Source organism: Perca fluviatilis, chromosome 3 (assembly GCF_010015445.1).
Source record: "Perca fluviatilis chromosome 3, GENO_Pfluv_1.0, whole genome shotgun sequence".
In the NCBI taxonomy this organism is placed as follows: Eukaryota; Metazoa; Chordata; class Actinopteri; order Perciformes; family Percidae; genus Perca; species Perca fluviatilis.
The window spans coordinates 17,574,477-17,596,415 of record NC_053114.1 but is presented as its reverse complement, the minus strand read 5'-3'; the positions used below and the strand labels follow the sequence as shown (position 1 = coordinate 17,596,415).

General features: G+C 39.6%; 2 protein-coding genes across 6 annotated transcripts; one reads left to right on the top strand and one right to left on the bottom strand.

The window, feature by feature from the left end:
- Window positions 1–1,254: 1,254 nt before the first annotated feature.
- On the bottom strand, window positions 1,255–17,101 carry slc30a4 (solute carrier family 30 member 4). Of its 4 annotated transcripts, XM_039795731.1 has the most exons (8): window positions 16,907–17,091; window positions 15,238–15,751; window positions 10,037–10,183; window positions 8,348–8,501; window positions 7,005–7,239; window positions 5,872–5,977; window positions 5,640–5,774; window positions 1,255–2,487 (listed from the first exon to the last, which is right to left on the bottom strand). In XM_039795731.1, exons 2-8 carry the CDS (start codon window positions 15,635–15,637, stop codon window positions 2,333–2,335), a joined length of 1,332 nt encoding a protein of 443 aa, XP_039651665.1. In that variant the 5' UTR covers window positions 15,638–15,751; window positions 16,907–17,091; the 3' UTR covers window positions 1,255–2,332. The 4 variants fall into 4 exon arrangements, with proteins under 4 accessions (XP_039651665.1, XP_039651667.1, XP_039651669.1 ...); XM_039795733.1 differs by lacking the exons at window positions 1,255–2,487; window positions 5,640–5,774; window positions 5,872–5,977 and adding an exon at window positions 7,933–7,990 and having other exon boundaries at window positions 7,106–7,239; window positions 16,907–17,100; XM_039795735.1 differs by lacking the exons at window positions 1,255–2,487; window positions 5,640–5,774; window positions 5,872–5,977; window positions 7,005–7,239; window positions 8,348–8,501 and adding an exon at window positions 8,767–9,551 and having other exon boundaries at window positions 16,907–17,099.
- Window positions 17,096–20,978, top strand: bloc1s6 (biogenesis of lysosomal organelles complex-1, subunit 6, pallidin). 2 transcript variants are annotated; one of them, XM_039795737.1, is made up of 7 exons: window positions 17,096–17,212; window positions 17,418–17,518; window positions 18,661–18,820; window positions 19,156–19,243; window positions 19,342–19,428; window positions 19,569–19,697; window positions 19,848–20,978. In XM_039795737.1, exons 2-6 carry the CDS (start codon window positions 17,455–17,457, stop codon window positions 19,686–19,688), a joined length of 519 nt encoding a protein of 172 aa, XP_039651671.1. In that variant the 5' UTR covers window positions 17,096–17,212; window positions 17,418–17,454; the 3' UTR covers window positions 19,689–19,697; window positions 19,848–20,978. The 2 variants fall into 2 exon arrangements, with proteins under 2 accessions (XP_039651671.1, XP_039651670.1); XM_039795736.1 differs by having other exon boundaries at window positions 19,569–20,978.
- The last annotated feature ends 961 nt before the right edge of the window (window positions 20,979–21,939 follow it).

The following is a 21,939-nucleotide window of genomic DNA, read 5'->3' as shown; positions in this document are numbered from 1 at the left end:
GTAAGCTGCATGAGAAGTGAGAGATGGAATTCCCCATCCTAGATAACAATCTAGTAGTTTACTTCATGAGAACTGCGTGGTCTTATGTTGTTTTACGTGTTCTGTGTTTATATGTGTTTTTTTATATTTTATTTCTTGTCCAGCACTTTGTAAACCTTTGTTTTTTAAATGTGCTATATGAATAAAATGGATCGGATTGGATTGGATTCAATACTTTAACTATGAAAACACTTTTAGAAAGTGAACTCTTTTGACCTGCACATCGTTTCTTTAAATGGTTTGTTCACTAGTAGTCTCGCATTGACAGACCGACCTCCACAGTTCACCAGTGACCAATGAAGGGCTTATTAGGCAGTTTATGGTGTTTTCATGTAAGGCAGGACAGTCAGGTGGATGCTGTTATACTGGCTCTACTGCAATACAAACAAAGGAATTGCCTGGAAACAGAGACGCTCCCACTTTACTCATGTTGTCAATAATTAAACCTTGATATGTCTACATTTTAATTATTAACCTTGTAACCTTTGTGTAAAAAGCCTCAAATTAGTTGTTTCTTTGTTTCAAATGTTGTGAATACATACAATAGTAGTTAGTTGTTTTCACCAATTTAAATAAATAACTGGATAATATATTCAAACATTCCTCAGCTTTGACATTTTTAAAAAGGACCAATTCACCAATTTTCAGCCGTATATTTATGAACTGGTTCTTCCACATACATTTTTTGTACAAAAAATGAACCTGTGCAACCAGTAATGCAAAAACTAGTTTTTAAAGCAGTTTCTTCATGAATAGAACAAGAACAGAAGTTTGTGTTTTACGCTACAGTTCAGCCCATGTGTGCATCATTTAAGGGGTTAAATAGAATGTAATGCAAACTATATTTATGCATGTTATCTTATCAAAAGGACCATGTCATGAAAACAAAATTCTCCGCTATTGTAAAAGTACACCACCTAGTGTTGAAAAGTGACAGGAACATATCCAACACTTTATACAGTATGCAGTCAGCTACTAACCGTCTCAAATCGATATTAATAAGTACTCCTTTGATTGGAATTTTAAATAACACATATGTGGCCAAAGATCGGTCAACCGTCTGCAACAGTTACTGATTCAGTGGGAAATAGCTATCCAGATTTGAGTAGAAACTTTCAGTTCGATTGTAAAAAAACATCTGTGGATAAATTGTGTAGAATAAAAGTTTCAATTTCCTAACATGAAGTTGTCCAAAAAAAACAAGATACAAAGAGCCACACTAAAGATGAAATACTTTATTACAAACAAACAGTGATCCAGTTCCCTATTTCCCTTGATTAATGTTAGAGATGTGGAAAAGTTGACCATAAACCCCCACAGCCTCTCAACACTTGACAGAGAAATACTTTAAACACCATTACCGGCTAATTTCAACTCATACCTCCCTCCCTGAAAACACAGCAACTCTGAAATACTGAAGATTCCACAAACCCGACTGCATTTTCATACGGTCCGTTAATGATACAAACAAAAGAGGAGTATAGAATGTGAAGCTAAAACCATAGTGAAGTCGGTCCAACCACTGTAAAAAAGTCAGTCACACTTTGATTGTCAGTTGCGTGCTCCCCACAATTAATTAAGAGACATGCTAGAAATAAAATGTCAGCGATAAAAGTGTTGGTATTTTAAGTGTTGGTCGGTGCAGACAGCTTTAAGATCTAAGGTTGTTGTCTTTTTAAAAATCTGCCTTACAACAGACTTTGGCTGAAGAAAATAATGATTAAGTGTGTTTAATGAGATGTCATGTCTACTAAAGGACACAATGATTAAGTGCCTCACTTTTGCCTGTGGTGAGGACAGCTTACAGTATTTGCACTGTGAAAACTGTTTTTATCAAATAACAAGGTTTTTTTCATGTGCTGCCTTCCTCAGTAAAATAATCAAATCCTAGTATACCGTCCTTACACCTAGTAAAAAAATTTACATTTGATGACAAAACATAAGTTGTGATAAATCAAACAGTCAAATACAAAAAAAGTTACTTGTTAAAATAGGCTTTAATGGTGAATTAAGAGCATATTTCTTTTTTTTCATTCTTTTCGGCTGAGACTCTAAGCTTTGCGAGCATAAGGTCCCTGGAGGCTGTAGTGATCTTTTAATTGGAAATGTGCATCTTCTGTTTTTCGTGTCCTTTGGCACCAGTCTTTTTTTTTTGCATTTACATACCGTTTATTGGCACCTGCTATGGCGCTGGTGACAGTGGTGCGACATCTAGGCCCTCTGTACTGTACTCTCTGCCGTCTGGCTCCACGAAATGCACTGTGGAAGTCAATGTAGACACGAGTCTCTCTCTTTAGGCGCTGGGCTGCTGGCAGTGTGTACAACTGCGTACCGGCCTCAGCCTGTGTGTCTGGACCTGCACTGTGCACCTGGTGAGACCGTAGGTGTGAAGCAGCAGGTGGCGAGCCTTCGCCTGCACGTCCTCCCAGTTGCTGGCGCTAGAGGGCGCTGTGAACACAAAAATGCACTTGAATATAATGTATTGACAGGTCTTGACAACGTGTGTCCCAACAGATCTTTTTTTCACATGTAATAGCAGGAAAAATCCCAGGTATAATGAATCAAATGAATACCAGCTGCATTCATATACAACATCTAGCTAAATGTCTTATAAAGCTAACAACGGTGTCCGATTTCAAATTAATGAATATTTGTGAAGATTACGGCTTTCGTTAGCTGCAACTGTCTCTTCAATCCTAACTACCTGTGTAGCTACAAATCACGGATAGTTAGCTTCATTTTCGGCGTAATTCGAGTATATTTACAGTTTGAATTTCGTCACGCCACATATACAACATCTAGCTAAATGTCTTATAAAGCTAACAACGGTGTCCAATTTCAATTTAATGAATATTTGTGATTTTCAGAGGAATTCTAAGAGGAGGCTGGCTAGCTCTCATTGATAGAGCTACATCCAGCCACAGGCTCTATCGATGAGATGGACAAGCAGCGTTTATTTCCCCAATAGTTTGTTTAAATAACTCAACACATTATAATTACACACATTAAAAGATTAACTGGAACTGTGGTAAGAGATTGCTGGCGTAACAAGCTCGCTGACCGCGCTCTCACTCACATACACCGGGCATTTAGCTAGCAGGAAGAGAGGAGTTGCAGGCCCTGGAGCTCTGTCAGAGCAGCAGCGTTTGGTTGTCCATTAGCCCAACAGACGGTGACTTTGCGCGGGTATGGAGTGCTGTGGGCTGCCAGCTGTGACGGAGCTCCAAGTACCTCATAGCAGGCCGGGGTCTGTGAAGGAAGGCAGGCCGGGCGGCGAGGCAACAACCCAGGCAGCACCGGCCGCTGAACTCCGACACACAGTTGGACAAAATTTGCAATTAGCCATCCATTTTCGTAAAGCGGCCCATATTTGAGCTTTACATAGTTGATTTCTCGCATAAAAAAATTTCAGAAGTGAATTTTGTAATGGAATAGCAGAGATGTGCGCAACCTAGATTCAGAAGACTACCTGATCTCAGGTCAGTTGTGTAGCCTATGTAAATGTTGGGGCGTGACCGTTCTCTTAATACACCAATGGGCGTGACAAAGTTACAGGTCTTGGGAGGTTGACGTCAACTTCCAGCTTTGTTGAGATTCGCCCATTTTCAGCGGCAGTTTAATATGAGATTTTCATAGTAAAGGGGTGTCAATAGGATTTTGAGCTTCTATGTATGTCCTATTTACCCACTGAACTGTCGTTATTCAACTATGACAGGGTAAAATCAGTTTTGCATTCTATCACCCCTTTAAGACAGGAGATCAAAGGTCGGAGCACTTTGTTTCACAACTCTAATCCCACATGTAAAGTCACAATTAGATTTGTACTTTCTGTGACTCGGACTTCAAATCTATAGCATCAATCAGACAGAGCTGCAGAGAAGTCACGGCAGCAGGTCAGATTGACATGTCTACATCTGCAGGTCTGAGCTGCTATTACTGTAAAATGACCAAACAGCTCCCTCTTGTGAAGAATCTGGAGCCTGCCAAACAGAAATATGAGTAAACCAAATAATCAATACAGGTAAAGAGACTCAGAAGCAAATACCAAAGACCAACATTATTTTAAATGTCTTCAGTAAAGGTTTACACCCCTTTTGTTTTACATTTTGTGATACAACAGCTTGAATTCAAACTGGATCAAAAATGATTGAAATTTTGTCCCTAATCTACACATAGTGATCTTTTTTTTTTTTTTTTTTTTAAAACATGAGCAGTGCAAGAATAAAGGGGGATATCAAAGGGAAGAACTGGCGCCTCATGAAATGAAAACTGAAGTCTTGAGCGATACTGCAACGTGCTACATTTGGCAAAAACAAGTCTCAGCACATCATTCATCAAACATCATCACTACCGTGAAGCCTAATGGTGGCAGCATCACCAAAACAAAGCAAATTCCAGAGCAGACCTTGCTATAGAGGGATAAAGACATTTAACACACTGCCAAAACAACACTGAAAACCTCTAAATCAAAGTGGTCAAGCCAAAAGCAGCTAAGCCAGAACACTGACAACACTGATAATCTGTGGCAAGACTTGAAGGTAGATGTGCCTGGACACTCTTTATCTTACATGACTGAGTTTGAGAAAATCTTAAACAAATGACGTGCCAAAATCAGGACACACTAAGCTAACAATCATATCCAACAATACGTCAAGCTGCAATTACTGCCAATGGTATTTATAACACGTGTTGACATGGCTGGTTGTTGAATATTTATCTAAATTATATTTCTTCGTTCACTTTTCAGTAACTATGCGATTCATTTTATTTAAGCTGAAACAATTCATTGATTACTATTTTGATGAATCATTTCATTAATTTTTCAGTCAAGTATAAATGCCAAATCTTCACTAGTTCAAACTGCTTGAGGATTTGCTGCTTTTCTTTGTCTGATGGGACAGCAAACTAAATATCTTGTGTTCAACAAAACAAGCTTGATGATGACGTCACTTTGGGCTTTAGTGACTTGTGATGTGAATTTTCTGACATTTTATAGACCAAACAATAAATTGATTTATTAATCTTAGGATAGGACAAAAAATAGAACAAGAAAACTAAAATTTTATTATTTCCAAATTAGGGCTGAAACACCAGAAAAATCTGTATAAAACATCACAAGTGCTTTTTAGATTATTTTTTGGAGCTTTTCCACCTTTAATTGATAGGACAGCTAGGGGAGAAAGGGGAGAGAGAGGGGGAAGACATGCAGGAAATCGGCACAGGTCGGATTCGAACCCTGGACCACTGCGTCGAGGCATAAACCTCTATGTTTATGTGTGCCTGCTCTACCCACTGATCCAACCCGGCCACACTGAATATGTTCTGATGCCCCTTTATATACACATCTACCTTAATGTAACTTAAAAACCTACAATAAGATATTTATCATGTAGACGGTTAATAAACAAATCCTAATAAATCAGTAATTATTGAACATCCGTTTTTAAAGTAAATGTAAATATGGGCAACTATTACTATCGTGTCTGAATAATAAATTCCATAGTTGACTATAATTCACATAATAGTACTGTATTTAGAAACATATTCCTTTAAATCCCGCTTTCCCGTATTGGGTGTACTGATGTTATGTAGCTACTCACTGAGCTGCAGGTGCACCAGTGCTGCAGTCTTGTCAGCTGTCAGCGCCCAGACATTCAGCTCATCCACTGATTGGACGTCCTCCAGCTTCAGAAGGTCCTCTTTGATTCTACGGGTGTCCAGATGCCTGGGAACACCTGACACAGCAGGATAAAAAACACCATAATGAACCCACACCACTCTGAATACTCAACATAATCTGACAGGACTCTGGGATTAAGGCCAAAGACTTACCCTCCAGCACGATGACTATTGTGTCTCGTATGATGCGGAATGTGGTGAAGAGAACCAGAACAGAGAAGATGTAGGTACAGATGGGGTCTGCCAACTTAAACTCTGGCTGTGAAGTCAGAGGTTGATCAATTAAAGTCAAAGTTTCAAATGAATGCATGGATTTGTTGTGACGCTTATTGCATGCTCAGCCATCCCTTTATTTAAAACTAGGGACCACCAATTAGAAGTCAACAATTACACAGAAATACATCACTGGAAAATGAATGTCTGCATGGTACAATTCCATGAGTTCAATAAGGTATTGTTGGTACTAAAATCGGTATCGGCTGGCCTAACTCAAAGAAAATTGGAATCGGCCTTTAGACATGGATCAGTCAGCTCAACTAACACTGGCATTTACCTTGTTACTGAGCATGATTATACAACTAAATGGTTCACACTGTGCTCTGGCATGATCTCGTACAACAACATTTTCAACCACTCTCTAAATTACCAGTATGGTACTTTATTGTCAAATACACATGTAGCCTGTCTCTGCATTTAACCAATCCCTCAAGGGAGCAGTGGGCAGCCATTTACAGCGCCCGGGGACCAACTCCAGATCTGAGCCTGGAGAACCTAGTACATGTTTGGGGGAAACCGGAGCACCCGAAGGAAACCCACGCAAACATGGGGAGAACATACAAACGCCACACAGAAAGGCCCGGAACGACCTGGATTCGAACCCGGAACCTTCTTGTTGCTTACAGTTTTAGTAAGTAATAATTTTTGTACACACAACAACATTACTATGTTATGCACAATTCAGCTGCAAATAATCCTCTATATTCATAGAAAGAAAATCTAGCTACCGAAGAAAATGTTAAGCTATATCAGATGAAAGAGATTTTAAAGGCTTCTGAACAACGGTTGTGTGAAGTAACATTACAAGTTGCATGACACCATATTGGGTTTTCTATACACCATCAGGACCGTAGTATGGCCTGTTGTACATTATCTGTTGTTTGTACATGCTGTTTGTGTTTATTTGTTTTTACTATGGCTCCGGCATGGGTTAAGTGCCCAAGACAAATTGGTAAACTGTGGTAATTGTTAACGTTCATGGCAAACCATTCTTTAATAAGGCAGGGTACCTTGAAGCGGACAATGTAGGCGGCTATGAGCACCCCGACACTCTGGACGAGGTCTCCCAAAGCGTGGATGAAGGCAGCTCTTACAGCCAGGCTGCCGTGCTGCCTCTGCTGCTGACCTGACCCAGCTGACTGTAAACTTGAGGCAGCTGCAGAGCCGTGAGAGTGACCATGGCCGTGAGAGTGACCATGGCCGTGAGAGTGGAGGTGACCATCTTGGTTTAACAAGAAACCCATTCTGTAAGACACAAGAAAACAAAGAAAGAGGGATTTATTTTAGGCATTGACGTTACATATATTTTACCCAATCATGGCTTGACTGACTTAGAAACTGCAGTCAGCGAGTCTTTATTTATTTACCTACTGACTATGGTCAAACATTACACACTGAGGACCGGCAACTTGAAGCTATGAAGTGCATTTTTAGACAGCACTTTGGACTGAACTGTTTTTGCTGACACTCACAGTCACAGGGATGCATTCAGCGGTAGGAGCTTAGATCGGGCCCAAAATAAAATCAAGCCCGACCCTACCTGAGCCCGTGCACGTTGTGTCCGAGCCCGGCCCGGCCCGACACATTAACCGGAATTATGAGCCCGAGCCCGATTTAAACCCGACTTTTTTTTTTTAAATACATGGTCCGTTATAACTGACGTTCTCAACTACGATTCAGAGTTGTTTCAACTACAGAAATCTGTTTAGAATTATCTTAATAAATACCGGTAATGCAACAAGGACGAAGCAAGTAAACTGCGCTGTTTGTTTATTCAGAATGGAATGGATCGCAAATAGATGTGAATGAAGAAACGTAAAAAAAAATAATAATAAAACCTCGACCCTCGCTCTCAGCCGAATAGTGTGGGTAACAGATCAAGGCAGCGACATAATCAAAGTCCTGGAACCATATAGGAGACTTTCTTGTCTTGATTACCTAATTAATACAATCCTTCGCCAGGGTCTGCATGCTGACACACTGGCCGACAACAGTGCTGCAGAGGGGGGAGACACAATATCAGCACAGTTTACCTCACACTCAAGTCAGTGCAGGACATACACCCACAGCTACGGGAGAAGCTGGAGAAGCATAGATTACTCCCCACCGAATAAGGCTAATAAAGTAATGATTAAAAAAAAACACAAATGCTTGATCAAGGGCCCGGCCTGATCATAGTGGCGTAAAAAAAATCAGCCCGGGTCGGGTCGGGTCTGGTTCGGGCAGACAGACAATCTAAACTCTATTCAGCGGTGTTACGCAGCTGCACTTGAGTTTTTGTTTTGTAAAAGCCTCACAGTTTTCTCTAAACAGACATTTACATATGACATACATTACATACATATTTACTTACATGAGGTTGACAGCCACCCCCACAGCTGCAGTAATGAGCATGACATCTCCATCTATGTCGAATTCTTGGTGTACTGTCCTCTGAACCGCCTCATAGAGCAGTATGGCCGTCAGAATGTAGATGAGCACCACACTGAGGACTGCCGATACCACCTCTAGGTCAGGAAATCACAATCAGTTGTATATTCAAAGCATATTCCTAACGATAAACAACAACAGCCTAGAGCTGGGCGATATGGAGAAAATCAAATATCCCGATATTTTTGACCAAATACCTCTATATCGATATTGTAGGCTTGACAATTGGTGCTTTCACAAAATATGCACACAATGAGATTTTTGATAAATAATCATCAGTTATGTTGATATAATAACTATGTGGGTTAGGGTTAGTAATGGAACAGCTAGAACAGTCTGGTGTGTTCAGAAAATGACATCACTCTACTGTAATGCAGCCTTTAAAACCAGGAAGACATCTAGCCTCATATCGATATATTGCCCAGCCCTACAACAGCCGTGCCTAAATAACTAGGGATGAACAATACTGGGTAGCTTAACAGTATGGGGCCAAAACTGCTTACAAATATCTACTGGTGTAAGAAACAATACCAAAATGCCCAATATGTTGGTGTGGCAGATTTAACAATTTTAATTACCCAATCTGTTAAAATGTAATATTTATCACGATCCATGTTTAGCTTTAAGCAATATAGCAATGCATCTCAGTCTCTATGCTACATGCAGTTTCTGATCAAATATATTTGGTATTAATGGTGCCTACAGGGATCCTGTTCTCTATTTATTTAAATCATATTGTATCCTTTCATGTGACTGTCAAACTCAACTCTCAGCTTTAACACTGAAAGATTCCCCTTTTAATCCCACGTTAGTCCATTATGAAAATGAAACACAATTCATGATATTCACCAGATCCAGAAATATAGATTACAGTAATTTACAAAGCACATCTTAACTCTGACTGGGTTTAATATTGAAACTGGGTACTGGAATACAAATATCTTAGCATCTGGCATCATTACGTTTAAATACAGTATCACACAGAAAACCCTAACGGGAAACTACAACTACAACAGAGCCAGCTTCCCTCTGACGTGGAGAAAGAGGATTGTGAAGCCGTTTCTCTTTCACTTCCTGTGTTTGAGATGTTGCCTCCACTCTGAGGCCCCTAGATTCCATTCACCACGCTGTCCTTAAGATCATGAAAGGTGATAATTAGCAAACTCACTCACTCATTTTATATGACAAAGTTAGTTGGCCGGAGGTATTTAGTTATTTTGAAAGCCCTTGTTGGACAGTTGCCATCGTTAACCTTATATTTGCTACTGTGGCACATTCTTAACCCTACTACAGTCACTGGTCGAAGCTTCAGGAACAGCGTGATCTAGCAAAGACTGCTTTTACTGTTAGTGCAGCAGCCTCGTGGAATAATCTGCAATGTCATCTAAAAATGAAAAAACTTATAGCTCCCTGTATCTTCAAGACTATTCAATAAATGTCCTCTACAGTACCTGGCAGTAACTGCTTTAATTGAACCCATATCTTGTTTATTGTCTGTTATTCTGTTGTATTAATGACTGTGTCTGTTCAGGTTATATTTACACTTCTAACTGAATTTAAAAAGGGGAAATGGTAAGAGGAAGTGGTAAGGCTTCTGAGATCAGAGACTTACCAAGGCGGTGCAGTCCGAAGGTGAATCTTCTTGTGGGAGGTTTGGTGGAGAGCCAGAGAGCCAGCAGAGAAAACAAAATGCCCACCACATCGGTTAGCATGTGCACAGCATCAGTCATAATGGCTAAGCTGTTTGACAAGTAACCACCTGAAAGTAAAAGGGAAAGACAATTAAAATGGCATCTGCTGAGATATATCTAAGCTATTTGTGCATGCACAGATTTTGAGATGCAACACACAAGTTTAGACAGCTGTTGGCTCCATGCAGATATACATCGACAGCAAAGTACATGGTTAGATTTCTAGGTATGCTGTGACAAATGCTCTTTGGAGCCACAGGTACATTTGTTTGGATTTTTTACTTGATAGATAATTTAATTTTGAAAACAGTGGCATAAAATGGTATATGATCTGCCCCAGAGAGAATGAAATCTAATAAACAAAAGGTGGTCACAAACTATCAGAAAAAACATAATAAAAAGGCCATGTTCCTGAAACCACTTTTTTTTTTTTATTAGAAACACTGACACAAAGAAAAAAAAACAGAAATGAAAATGTCAAGCACATGTCAACCTAATAGTTTTTAAAATGGTCAGTATGCAACTTGGTCACAACATTGTCATTTTGTGCCATGGTTTTCTTTTTGGTATAATAATGATCAACCAGAAAATGTATGATCCAAAGATTATCAAAATAACAACACCAATTAAGATAAATTTTATATTAATCTAGGAGATTATTCAGCACGAGCTCCAGCACAAGTTCCTACACCAGAGGATGAAATGATGGTTGGATACAGATCAATTAAAAAGGGGCCTCTGGAGATTATACGTTCTATTCACATCCACACAAGTCATACTCCAGACTTGACTACTTTTTTATTCCCAAACAATTTTTACATGCAGTCCAGGCTTGCCGTATAGATTCTATCGTCCTTTCGGACCACGCCCCAGTGCTTTTGCATATTGACCCAGCACTTACCATTCCAAGAACTCCAATCTGGAGATTCAATACGTCGCTTCTGAACAGTGACCCTTTCTGTACTTTCGTCCGGAACAGTCTATCGCAATTTTGGATTGATAATAAAAATCCCCAGGTGTCCCCTGCTATGATCTGGGACGCGGCTAAAGCCACTTTACGCGGGCATGTTATCTCCTACACTTCCCATCAAAAGAAGGTCCTAGAGAGTAATCGGAAGAATCTTGAGAAGGAAGTTACTAGGTTAGAACAAATACACAAACGATCACCCACGGTTGTGAATCTAAAAGCGCTTGTGTCTGCAAAGACCACACTCAATATCGACCACACTCGCCACGTTCAGAAGCTATTGCTTTTCACAAAGCAGAAGTATTATGAATTTGGTAATAAGTGCAGCCGTTTACTTGCCCACCAACTGAAGAATCAGAACAATGACCGTCAAACTCCATCGTGGATTAGAACTCCCTGCGGTGATGATTCCTGTGACCCATTCACTATCAATAGTACATTTAGAGATTTTTATAAATCCCTTTACAGTTCAGAGACGACCAACTCCGATATTACCTCGTATTTAAACAATATTTCATTGCCTACTGTTGCGGAGGAGGAACGCTCGACCTTAAATGCAGCATTTACACCTGAGGAAGTCTGGTCCGCAATCCAGGCCATGCCAAATGGGAAATGTCCGGGGCCGGATGGGTTTCCACTAGAATGTTATAAGAAATTTTGGCCAGAAATCCACCCAATTCTTATGCCTGCTATTAATAACATTCTGAAGGGTGATATTCCTCCCTCTTGGAGATACGCCTCAGTTAGCCTACTTTTAAAAAAAGACAAAAACCCCTTGGACTGTTCATCATACAGACCTATCAGTCTACTTAATGTAGACTATAAAATAGTAGCAAAAGTTCTGGCCCGCAGACTTGAAAAGGTTCTTCCTAATATTATTAACTCTGATCAGGCAGGATTTGTGAAATCTAGACATGGCACAGACAATGTACGTCGAGCACTTAATGTTATTCATTACCTTAATACCCATAAAAACCCAGGGTTTATAATTTCATTGGATGCCGAAAAGGCATTCGACCGCGTGGAGTGGCCTTTTTTGTTTTCAGTCTTAGAAAAATTTGATTTAGGTTCCAGTTTTATCAATGTGATTAAGACTCTCTACTCTGATCCAATAGCAAGTGTTAATACAAATGGACTGATGTCGGAGGGTTTCGCAGTGCGTAGAGGTTGTAGACAGGGGTGCCCCCTGTCACCTTTACTGTTCACACTCTTTATTGAGCCCTTGGCTGAGGTCATCAGGACTAACCTGGACATAACCGGTATTACTGCGGGTGAAAAGAACCATGTTATTTCATTATTTGCTGATGATGTCCTCCTGTATTTAAGTGATCCTGAGAAATCAGTTCCAGCAGTTCTGGACTCTATAACCTTGTTCAGTGCCCTTTCAGGTTATAAAATTAACCTAGGAAAATCTGTCGCGCTGGCCTTCAATATTCCCCAGAATACGACCATACAATCTCCATTTCGGGTATCGAAGATTGGCTTAAAATATCTAGGTATTTTTCTCACTCCTGACTTGAACAATCTATTTGAGACTAATTATTCACCTCTGATTCAAAAACTCAGAAATGATTTGAAAAAATGGACCTCCCTTCCGACCTCCTTCTTTGGGAGAATAAACACTATAAAAATGAACATCCTTCCACGGTTAAACTACTTATTTCAAAATCTCCCATGCTACTTGACCCCAGCGCTTTTTAATTCACTAAACTCCTATATTTCTCAATACATTTGGAATAATAAACATCAGAGGGTTCGATTTTCGAAACTTACCAAACCAAAGGAATTGGGAGGTTTATCCCTCCCCAACCTACAACTTTATTATTGGTCGGCCCAACTCAAAATGATGACGAACTGGTTTATAAAGAAGAGGGACTCTTTGTGGATTAGTCTTGAGTCCCTGGCATGTCACCCTAGAAGGCTTGAATCCCTCCCCTTTATTAATGATATAGACCAGTTGAACTCTCTCAAAAAAAATATCATTATCTATAACACACTACAGGTCTGGAGGGATGTGAGAAAATACTTAAATATTCCCTCAGCTATTTCTGCTCGCTCCCCCCTAGCATTGAACCCGGACCTCCCGGTGCAGATCAGGAGTATTGGTTTGCTGGAGTGGGCATCCAAGGGCCTACCTGAAGTCTCAGGCCTACTGACTTCCAACTCTGTAAAACCTTTTGAGCAAATTAGAAAGGATTTTGACATTCCATGTAAGGACTTTTTCAAAATCTCCAAATTTCGCCACTTTGTGGAATCTCTGGTTAGGAAGAATGAGATACGCTTGGAGCTATCAGAGTTGGAAAGTGCTATGCTTTCGGCCAAATCTTTTAAGGGACTGATTTCAAAGATTCATTCTCTATTGCTGTATTCTGTCTCTTCAGCCTATGACTCACTGAAGCCCCTGTGGGAGCGTGATCTGGAGGTCACATTTAGCTCTGCGGATTGGACCAAGATTTGCAATGGAATCTTCCCAAAATGTATTTCGACTTCTATACATGAACAGAATTTTAAGTTTTTTCATAGGACTTATTTTACACCTGTTCACCTCCAGAAAATGTTTCCCCACAGTTCAGATCTTTGTTATAAGTGCAGGACACATAAGGGTACATTTATTCATCTGTTCTGGGCATGGGGCTTTATCTCAGACATTTTGGAAAGAGGTTCATTCTGTGGTTCAGGGAGGTCATGGGTAAACAGTTTACATTATCCCCATCATTTTATCTGTTAAACCATACTTTGGACAAAAACCTTGACACGGACACCAAATATCTGTTGATAATTATTTTCATTTCTAGCTAAAAAATGTATCTTACTGAGGTGGGCGGCCGCCCCACAAGTTCCAACGGTCGGTATGTGGTTGTCACAGATATCGTTCTCTTCTCCCTTTAGAAAAACTAACTTATGACCTCAATCATAACCCTGACAGATTTTGGAGACTTTGGAGACCATTGCATTCCTTCCTGGAGAGACTCTGACCTCACTGTGTCTGGTTTAATCTGTATTTACTCAGTTATTTACCTCTTGTACAGTACTGGTTGTTTTTTATTTTATTTTTTATTTCTTCTCTTCTCTTTCATACTTCTTTGATCTCAGTTATAAGACAATGCAGCATCTGTTGTTCGCTTTGGGTGGGATTTTTTTGTTGTATGTTTTTGTGTGTATATATATGTGTAAAGTGTATATATACCTTTTTTGTTGTTGTTGTACTTGTTAAACTCAAAATTCAATAAAAAAAAAAAAAAATAAAAAAAAAAAAAGGGGCCTCTGGCTGCTTTCCACCCAGGCTGACAGAAACTGCAGCAACTATAATCTTGATGTTGAGCTGGTAGATACAGGCAATGGCTTTGATATAGTGATAGACCGATTTTATTGGCTGGCCGAGATATCGGGCCGATATTTTTATGTTTATCGGCATCGGCCGATACGCGGCTACTGCATTCGCCAATAGTTTTTTCCCGGCATTATTTACAGACAGGCGTCTCTGTGTTGCTGGAGACGCTGCAGTTCACATGCAGACCATGCAATGCCCCCTCCGGTATCGGTATCGGCACTAAAAGATCCATATCGGTCGATCCCTACTTTGATATTATGAACACATATGAAGTCCCTAATTCAATCATATACAACAACCCTGAAACAAATACTACAAAGCTTACTTTTTAAATGTTGTTGTTTTGCGTCATAAAGGTGATCATTCAACTATGATCACTTCTGAGGCAATAGTGTGTGATTATTGGATTTTATGTTAACATCCTGGGCTCAATTACGCCAAATTACAATAAAAAATATTATCGCTTTTCTCTCGAGATATTAAGGCATGCAAATGTTTTTTTTTTGGTTGGTACGCCCAGGTTTAGCTATATCTGTCTCTTAAGATTTCTCGCTCCACCACAATACAATGGAGGTGAAAAGAATGTGATTTGTGGTGCTCAATGCCTTGAAAAAGTAACAATACATTAGACGATAAACAATAGATAATTATTAAATATAGAGAATTTCCTGTTCCCAGCCTTGTTCAGGCAAACACATCTTCAAAGCCTTACAGGGGTTAACCAGTTTGTCCTCCACCTATCTGTGACAAGTTGGACACGTTTCCTGTGGTGACAAGTCAAGGACTAATAAATAATGATGTAGGTTCATTCTGCACGTGCTTACCTATGATTTCACCTGTCATGAAAAGGAAATATAGCAAAGCTGCAATGATGAGCCTTTTCATCACTCTCTTGTGTTTGATCCTCTCCCTCTTCTTGGTGCAGCTGTCACAGGGGTCCATGTTTAACCCAGCCGGGCTGCCCAGGCTGGAAGAAGAGTCCAGCAGGGAGTCATCATCATCTGCCATCACCAGCGTGTTCACCGCCACCCCGTTGGACGGAGCTCCAGCAGAGTAGTCAGACATCTCTCCGGAGACCACAACCTTCAGCTTGTTGAATTTGGGCGTGTCATCGTCCACCAGCTCGTCGGAGAAGTCAAAGGGCGCCGTGTCGCTCAGGTCCCAGTCGCTCCGCTCTCTCCTAAAGGCTGACCGCACCTTGCTCAACAGGTTCCCACCTGACATCTTTAACGACTAGGTATATCCGGGTGGGCTCTGTGACTGTAAGTAACTGTCCTCCTAGGTAATCATTCACATCTTTGTAGGTTGAAATCTTGCATTTCTACTGCATGCAAGCACCTGGAGAAGACAACGAAATGAAAGGGACACCAGAGAGACTGTAAAGGGCAGTCCACACCAAGAACGATAACTAAAATTATGTGAGCATCCACACAGTTGAACAACAAAGTTCGGTTACACTTTACTTGAAGGTATCTACATAAGAGTGACATGACACTGTCATGAACGTGTCATAAACATTATAAACAAGTCATAAACGTTTATGAAATAACACCTCTGTCATTAAGTGTCATTCGGTTTTTGTCATGACAAGTTAGGGCTATAGGGTTAGAGTTACAGTTAGGGTTCATGTGTTCATGACAGTGTCATATCCAGGGGCAATGGACTGGGGGGGAAAAGGGGACTGAGTACCCAGGACCCTCATGTGAGGAAGGCCCAAAAAGATGCTATAATGAATAGCTGTGGATGCGTGGAGGGGCCCATAGAAAATGCCTTTCTACAGGGCCCAGAATTTTGTACTACGCCCCTGGTCATGTAACTCTTATGTACATACCTTCAAGTAAAGTGTTACCCAACGTTCTGTAAACAGTGATGTCAACAGTGAGTGACACACACACACACACACACACACACACACACACACACACACACACACACACACAGCTGATAATAATACACTAAGGCAGCAGACGTTGCAATGTAAGATTACAGGAATATCTGTATATCTGAAAATCGGGTACATTTTAAGAAAAAATATATGGTACCTGTGTGTAACAAATAAGGTTACACGTCTCTCCGCAGTGTCATCTGCTGTGCCATGGTGTCAATTCAGATGTATTGTGATTGGCTGTCAGTGTTTATATTGTTCATCAAATCGACTCCACTATCACTTACAACGATTTTTAAAACTATCTAGGCTATCGATGTTGGTGTGGACACGGCCCTCTACGTTAACGTTACAGTTCAGCAATTTCAACAACTCAAGATCCCAACAGACATATTCATCATGGCAAGTTGGTGACTACAAAGATACGTCCTTGAGTCTCTCATATTCCCCACATGAGCTGATAATAAACTGATATAGTGCTCTTAAAAACAGCTTTGGCTAAACAGTAACAAGCTAGCTAGTAAATGTAAGCTACCTTTTCGTGTCAATTTGCGACATAAACAACCCTTACAGTGTGGTACTTGGAAAGAAATATGACCGGGACTTACCTAACAGATGTACTTTACGAATGTGGTAACTTAGTTCACCGTTGAATTAAAGGCTGTCATGGTAATAGTGGTGTAAACATCAGAGTCGGTCGGAACACTAGCTACTGCTACCTCCGCATCAAGAAGCAACACTAGCAAGTTTGGTTTCTCCCGCAGTCACGTGATGACGTAGGAGACACATGACCTTTTTTTTTTTCCAACAACAATCCAAAAAAAAAAAAATCTTTGACGTTGTCTCTCCTGCTTTTGGTTGAAATAACTCAACCTATCACGCCTACAGTTTCTGTTAAATTGACAGTGAAATAGGTAAGACGGTGTTGACTGAAGTGAGATATTTACAGATTGTCTGGTTGCTAATGTGTCAATGTGTAACGTTATGAAGCAGCTCAGTAAGCTAGCTAGTTAAAATACTTCCTCAACGGTTAGATGCTCGATGCAGTGCTAAGCTAACGTTAGACTCATAATTTCCATCTGAAAAAAATCAGTCTGATTTCGTATCGCCGTTTTTCAGGTTATAAAAGCAGTCTGGGCCAACAGAGTCGTTGCATATGGAGGTAGAGGAGATGGAAGATGAAGGACCTTCGACCCAGAGTGAACCTCCACACAGTGAAGGTGTGTGTGTGTTTGTGTGTGTGTGTGTGTGTGTGTGCGTGTGCGTGTGCATGCAGTTTATTTTATGCTGCTCGATTATGGAACAAAATATAATCACGATTATTTCGGTCAGTATTGAAATCACGATAATTTAACACGATTACTCGTTGACTTCTGGAAACATGTTGCTATTATTGAACTTAAAAAAAACTGTGGAAAAAGTTAGATAAATCAACCGTAAAAAAAAAAAACACATACAACTGTGAAATTTGCCATAATACTTTTTCCTATTTAAACTTTATTTTTTCATAAAGAACACAAGAGAAAATAAGTTTACTTGCAAAACGTAATGAGCTAAATAATTGTTTTTGGCTGGGCATTCAAATCTAAGTGACAGATTTTCAAAATCAAAGCAGCAGCAGAGGTTCAAGGCCAAAATAATCTTCTATCCCGATGTAGGTCATTGCATATGTTGATAACGATCATATCTTATCACGATATATAACATGGTTTCTCTTAATTCAATAAATAGTCTATATGAAATAAGCTTTTGGTAAAGCCTATTTTTGCTATTTTTGTAAACTCCTGTGTGAATGAAATACTCTGAAAGCTCTGATATATTCGACTTGGCACTTAGTAATAAAGAAGTGCATGGATCCCTCGCATTAGCCGAAGTGTTTTTCAAGGTAATGAAACCTACATTTAATATAGTATTTGTATATCGTTTTTTTTTTTAACCCTAATTCAACCAACTCTGCAGTCATATCTTGAGTTGTCTAATCACATTTTTATTTTATTTATTTATTTGATAGGGACAATGCTCATTGATCAACAGACAAATTACTTGCTGTAAACAAGCCAGAGTTAGCTACAAGCTCTAGTTTCCATCTGTTGTCCCTAGCAAGGTCTTAACAGGCACCCTAAAATACAAAAATCAACATGAACACTCACAAGTCATAAACATGCCAAGCTTTCTCATCTTCTCATCTCTCCTATATGACATGAAAGCATCATTAGACCCTCATGTTTCAAACTTCATATCCCTATTTTGTAACTCAGGCTTTTAGTTAAAAATAAAGCCCAAGTCGAGAAAATCTTGAAGATTGAAGAGACTTGGGTGACACAATACTAAATATTTAAATCTTTTCTTAAATATTTGACAGATCTCCAGTTGGAACAGCAGGAATCACTGCATCTGGAGAGCTTAGCCCCTGCAGAGAACGTGTTTGTGGATAAGAAAGCTGTGGATAAACTCACAGAGGGATTACTCTCACACTACCTACCAGATCTACAGAACTCTAAACGGGCCCTCCAAGAGCTCACGTGAGTATTTCCTTGCTTAGTGTTTCATGACGCACAACACTTGAGGTGCTGCAATATTTTATAATACTTTTTTTTTTACCAGTATTATTTCACCACAAATTGTTAATAAGCACTCATCCACTCTGGTAAAGTATCACTATCAACATGCTGGCGTTCGATCATGAGTTAAGTCATGTAAAACAACCTGAACTGTCTTTCACACACATGTTCAATTCTGTGGGACACTTCTAAACATCCTGTCATTGTCTCAGTGATTAGAATATTTACATTTTTATACCTATTGATTTAGGGAAAAGTGTGCTTGATTTCTTCCTCTTAAATTTTGTCTCAAACAGACAAAATCAGCTGATATTGTTAGACACAATGGACCAAGAAGTCACCAAGTTCAGGGAATGCAATGCCTTACTGGACCTCAATTCACTGGTATGTTTGGACTGAATTATAATCTCATTTGTTCTCTTGTTTGTTACTCTCTACACCAGCCAGCAGGAATGATTTCTAATCCAGTTTGTTGTCTTTAGTTTACAGAGGCCAAGGTTTACCACAATAAACTGGTGAACATTAGGAAAGAGATGATTATGCTTCACGAAAAAACAACTAAACTGAAGGTATCTCTCGTCTCAGTCAGATTTGACATGAGTGTTTTGCTGACATAGTATAGTCAAAGATAAGTAGCTACATTTGGTGGATGGATGCAAGTAACACAATTCATACACTGAATACATGTTGACTGCTGTTTTTCTCTCAGAAAAGAGCTTTGAAGCTGCAGCAACAGAAGCAGAAGGAAGCGCTGGAGAAGGAGCAGCAACGTGAGAAGGAGCTTGAGAGAGAGAGGCAGCTTATTGCCAAACCTGCGAAAAGAACGTAGGATCCCCAAGTATGTCTGTCTGCTATATTAATGGACCATGCAGGTGCTTTAGCCTATTTATTACATATCAACTATTCGTTAAAATTACTGCTGACCATTTTCCAAAGTGCAAATATTTTAGATTTTTTTTAATAAAGATTATTTCTTGGCCTTTTTTAGGCCTTTATTATTTATTTATTTTTAAATACAGGAGAGAATCAAAGTGAGGGCAAAGGAAGGAGAGATGAGATACAGCTAAGATTTCCAACCAGATCCAGGCAGCCATTCATTTTGGTATTGTATTACAATCTACTTAAAACGTGCCTAATACACGTAATTTATCACGCTGAATATTATGTAGTAGACATGATTTTTACAGTGCTTTATTGCCTATCTCAAGCAGGTTTCTTGTCTCAGTGGGTTTTTTAAAGTACAGACCATTTTAATTGGAATTGTGGTGTTAGAAATCAACTTCAGTCCCATCTGTTTACCACCTACTAAAATACTTTTGTTTTTATTCTGGGGGACAATTTATGCTTAGAAATTGTATGAAGTTGTTAAACTAGGACTGAGATTGGCTTTAAACATTTGGATTGTCTTTGTTTCCGACAATATTATAGAAAAGACTGTAATGTGATGTTTGACTTCAGAGACATGAATTGTTATCTGGTAACTTGACTCCCGTTGTCCCCTCACTTGTATGATGACACACACCCATCTTTATACCTACACTGCAGTAGGAAATGAGAATTGTTTAATTTGAAAGTGTGAAACCGTCTTTATTGAAAGAAATGGATAGGGAGAACTTCATTCAAAAACTACGAGACTGTACTCTGCTTTGGGAAATGGTTCATTTATAATAGACAGTATATGTGATTGTTAGTAAATGGGCTAAAACGTACAAAAGGTGTGGTATGATCCTTTAGGTCGGACATTGCCAAGTTCACCACAAACCAAAGACATGGACTAAATCATCAAATGCTGGTACTTCCCACCAGGAGAATCAATGTGTATGCTGTCTTTTGCTAAAGATAAAGTGTTAATATATGTTGTTCCTGGGCCTCATGCCCTGTTAGTGTTGAATGTTATAAAAAAGGTATGTTGTTTCAATAGGTCTGCACTAAACTTAACTGACAGTATTTCTGGGGTTCAGATGATATGATAATGGATGTTAATATGTACCAAACTTTGCCCCCGCCAAACACAACATCTGTAAATTTGTTTAACAGACCTTTCAAGAGGCTTCTATGCACTAGTTAGACCTGAAACTCCACTGTTTGTACAGTTAGTAATAAAAGCAACTCAAACTGGTTTGTTGTAAAGTGACTTACATTTTTAATCTACTGGCATTAGTACTGTGTGTGTGTGTGTGTGTGTGTGTGTGTGTGTGTGTGTGTGTGTGTGTGTGTGTGTGTGTGTGTGTGTGTGTGTGTGTGTGTGTGTGTGTGTGTGTGTGTGTGTGTGTGTGTGTGTGTGTGTGTGTGTGTGTGTGTGTGTGTGCGCAACATGGTGTAAACTTCCTCTTTTCAGTCCCACATTCACAATGATTGTCTGTATAGACTGTATTAAGGATGTCAGTCCACCAGGTGTCAGCAGAGATCAGAACGAATTTCGACAGAGCTTGAGCTTTTATGGGCAAATGTGCTCCACAGAGTTTCTGCCAGTTTTAAAAAAAAAAATAAAGAAATTTGCTTCAACATTTCTGCACCAGCGGACGTTACTGATTAGCACACCTTCAATCAGAGAGGACGATCTGATGTTAGTTCATCCTGTCATTAATCTTTTTTTATGAAAAGTCTGTTTTCCATGCATCACACACGCACACACATTTAGGGTGTAAACTAGTAAGGTTACTTCACAAACCTTCTCTGCTATTTTTTTCTTACATGTAGTAGGCCTATCTAATCATGGCCAGATTACCTGATCACTTTGTGTGATGTAGTTGTCAATGTAGTTGACTGTAATTAACAAGCTGGTAGACGGAGCACAAGGACCGAGCTTGGTTTACTGACTCTTGCCCTAGTTGGTTCCTGATTCAGCTTAAACTTTCCCCCACAAACCTTTAATTGTCACTGAATTGGTAAACACTAGATGTTTTCATCCATCCAAAGAGGCATTTGTTGACAGAAAAGTAGGTTACATTCCTCTCTATCCCAACACCACCATGTGTCTGTCTCACCCACTCCTATTCACATAAAACTCTAAATTTATACTTACTACTACAGCAGGAAACTCAGTCAAAACCAACATGGCCTGGTCCACCCCCGCCCAG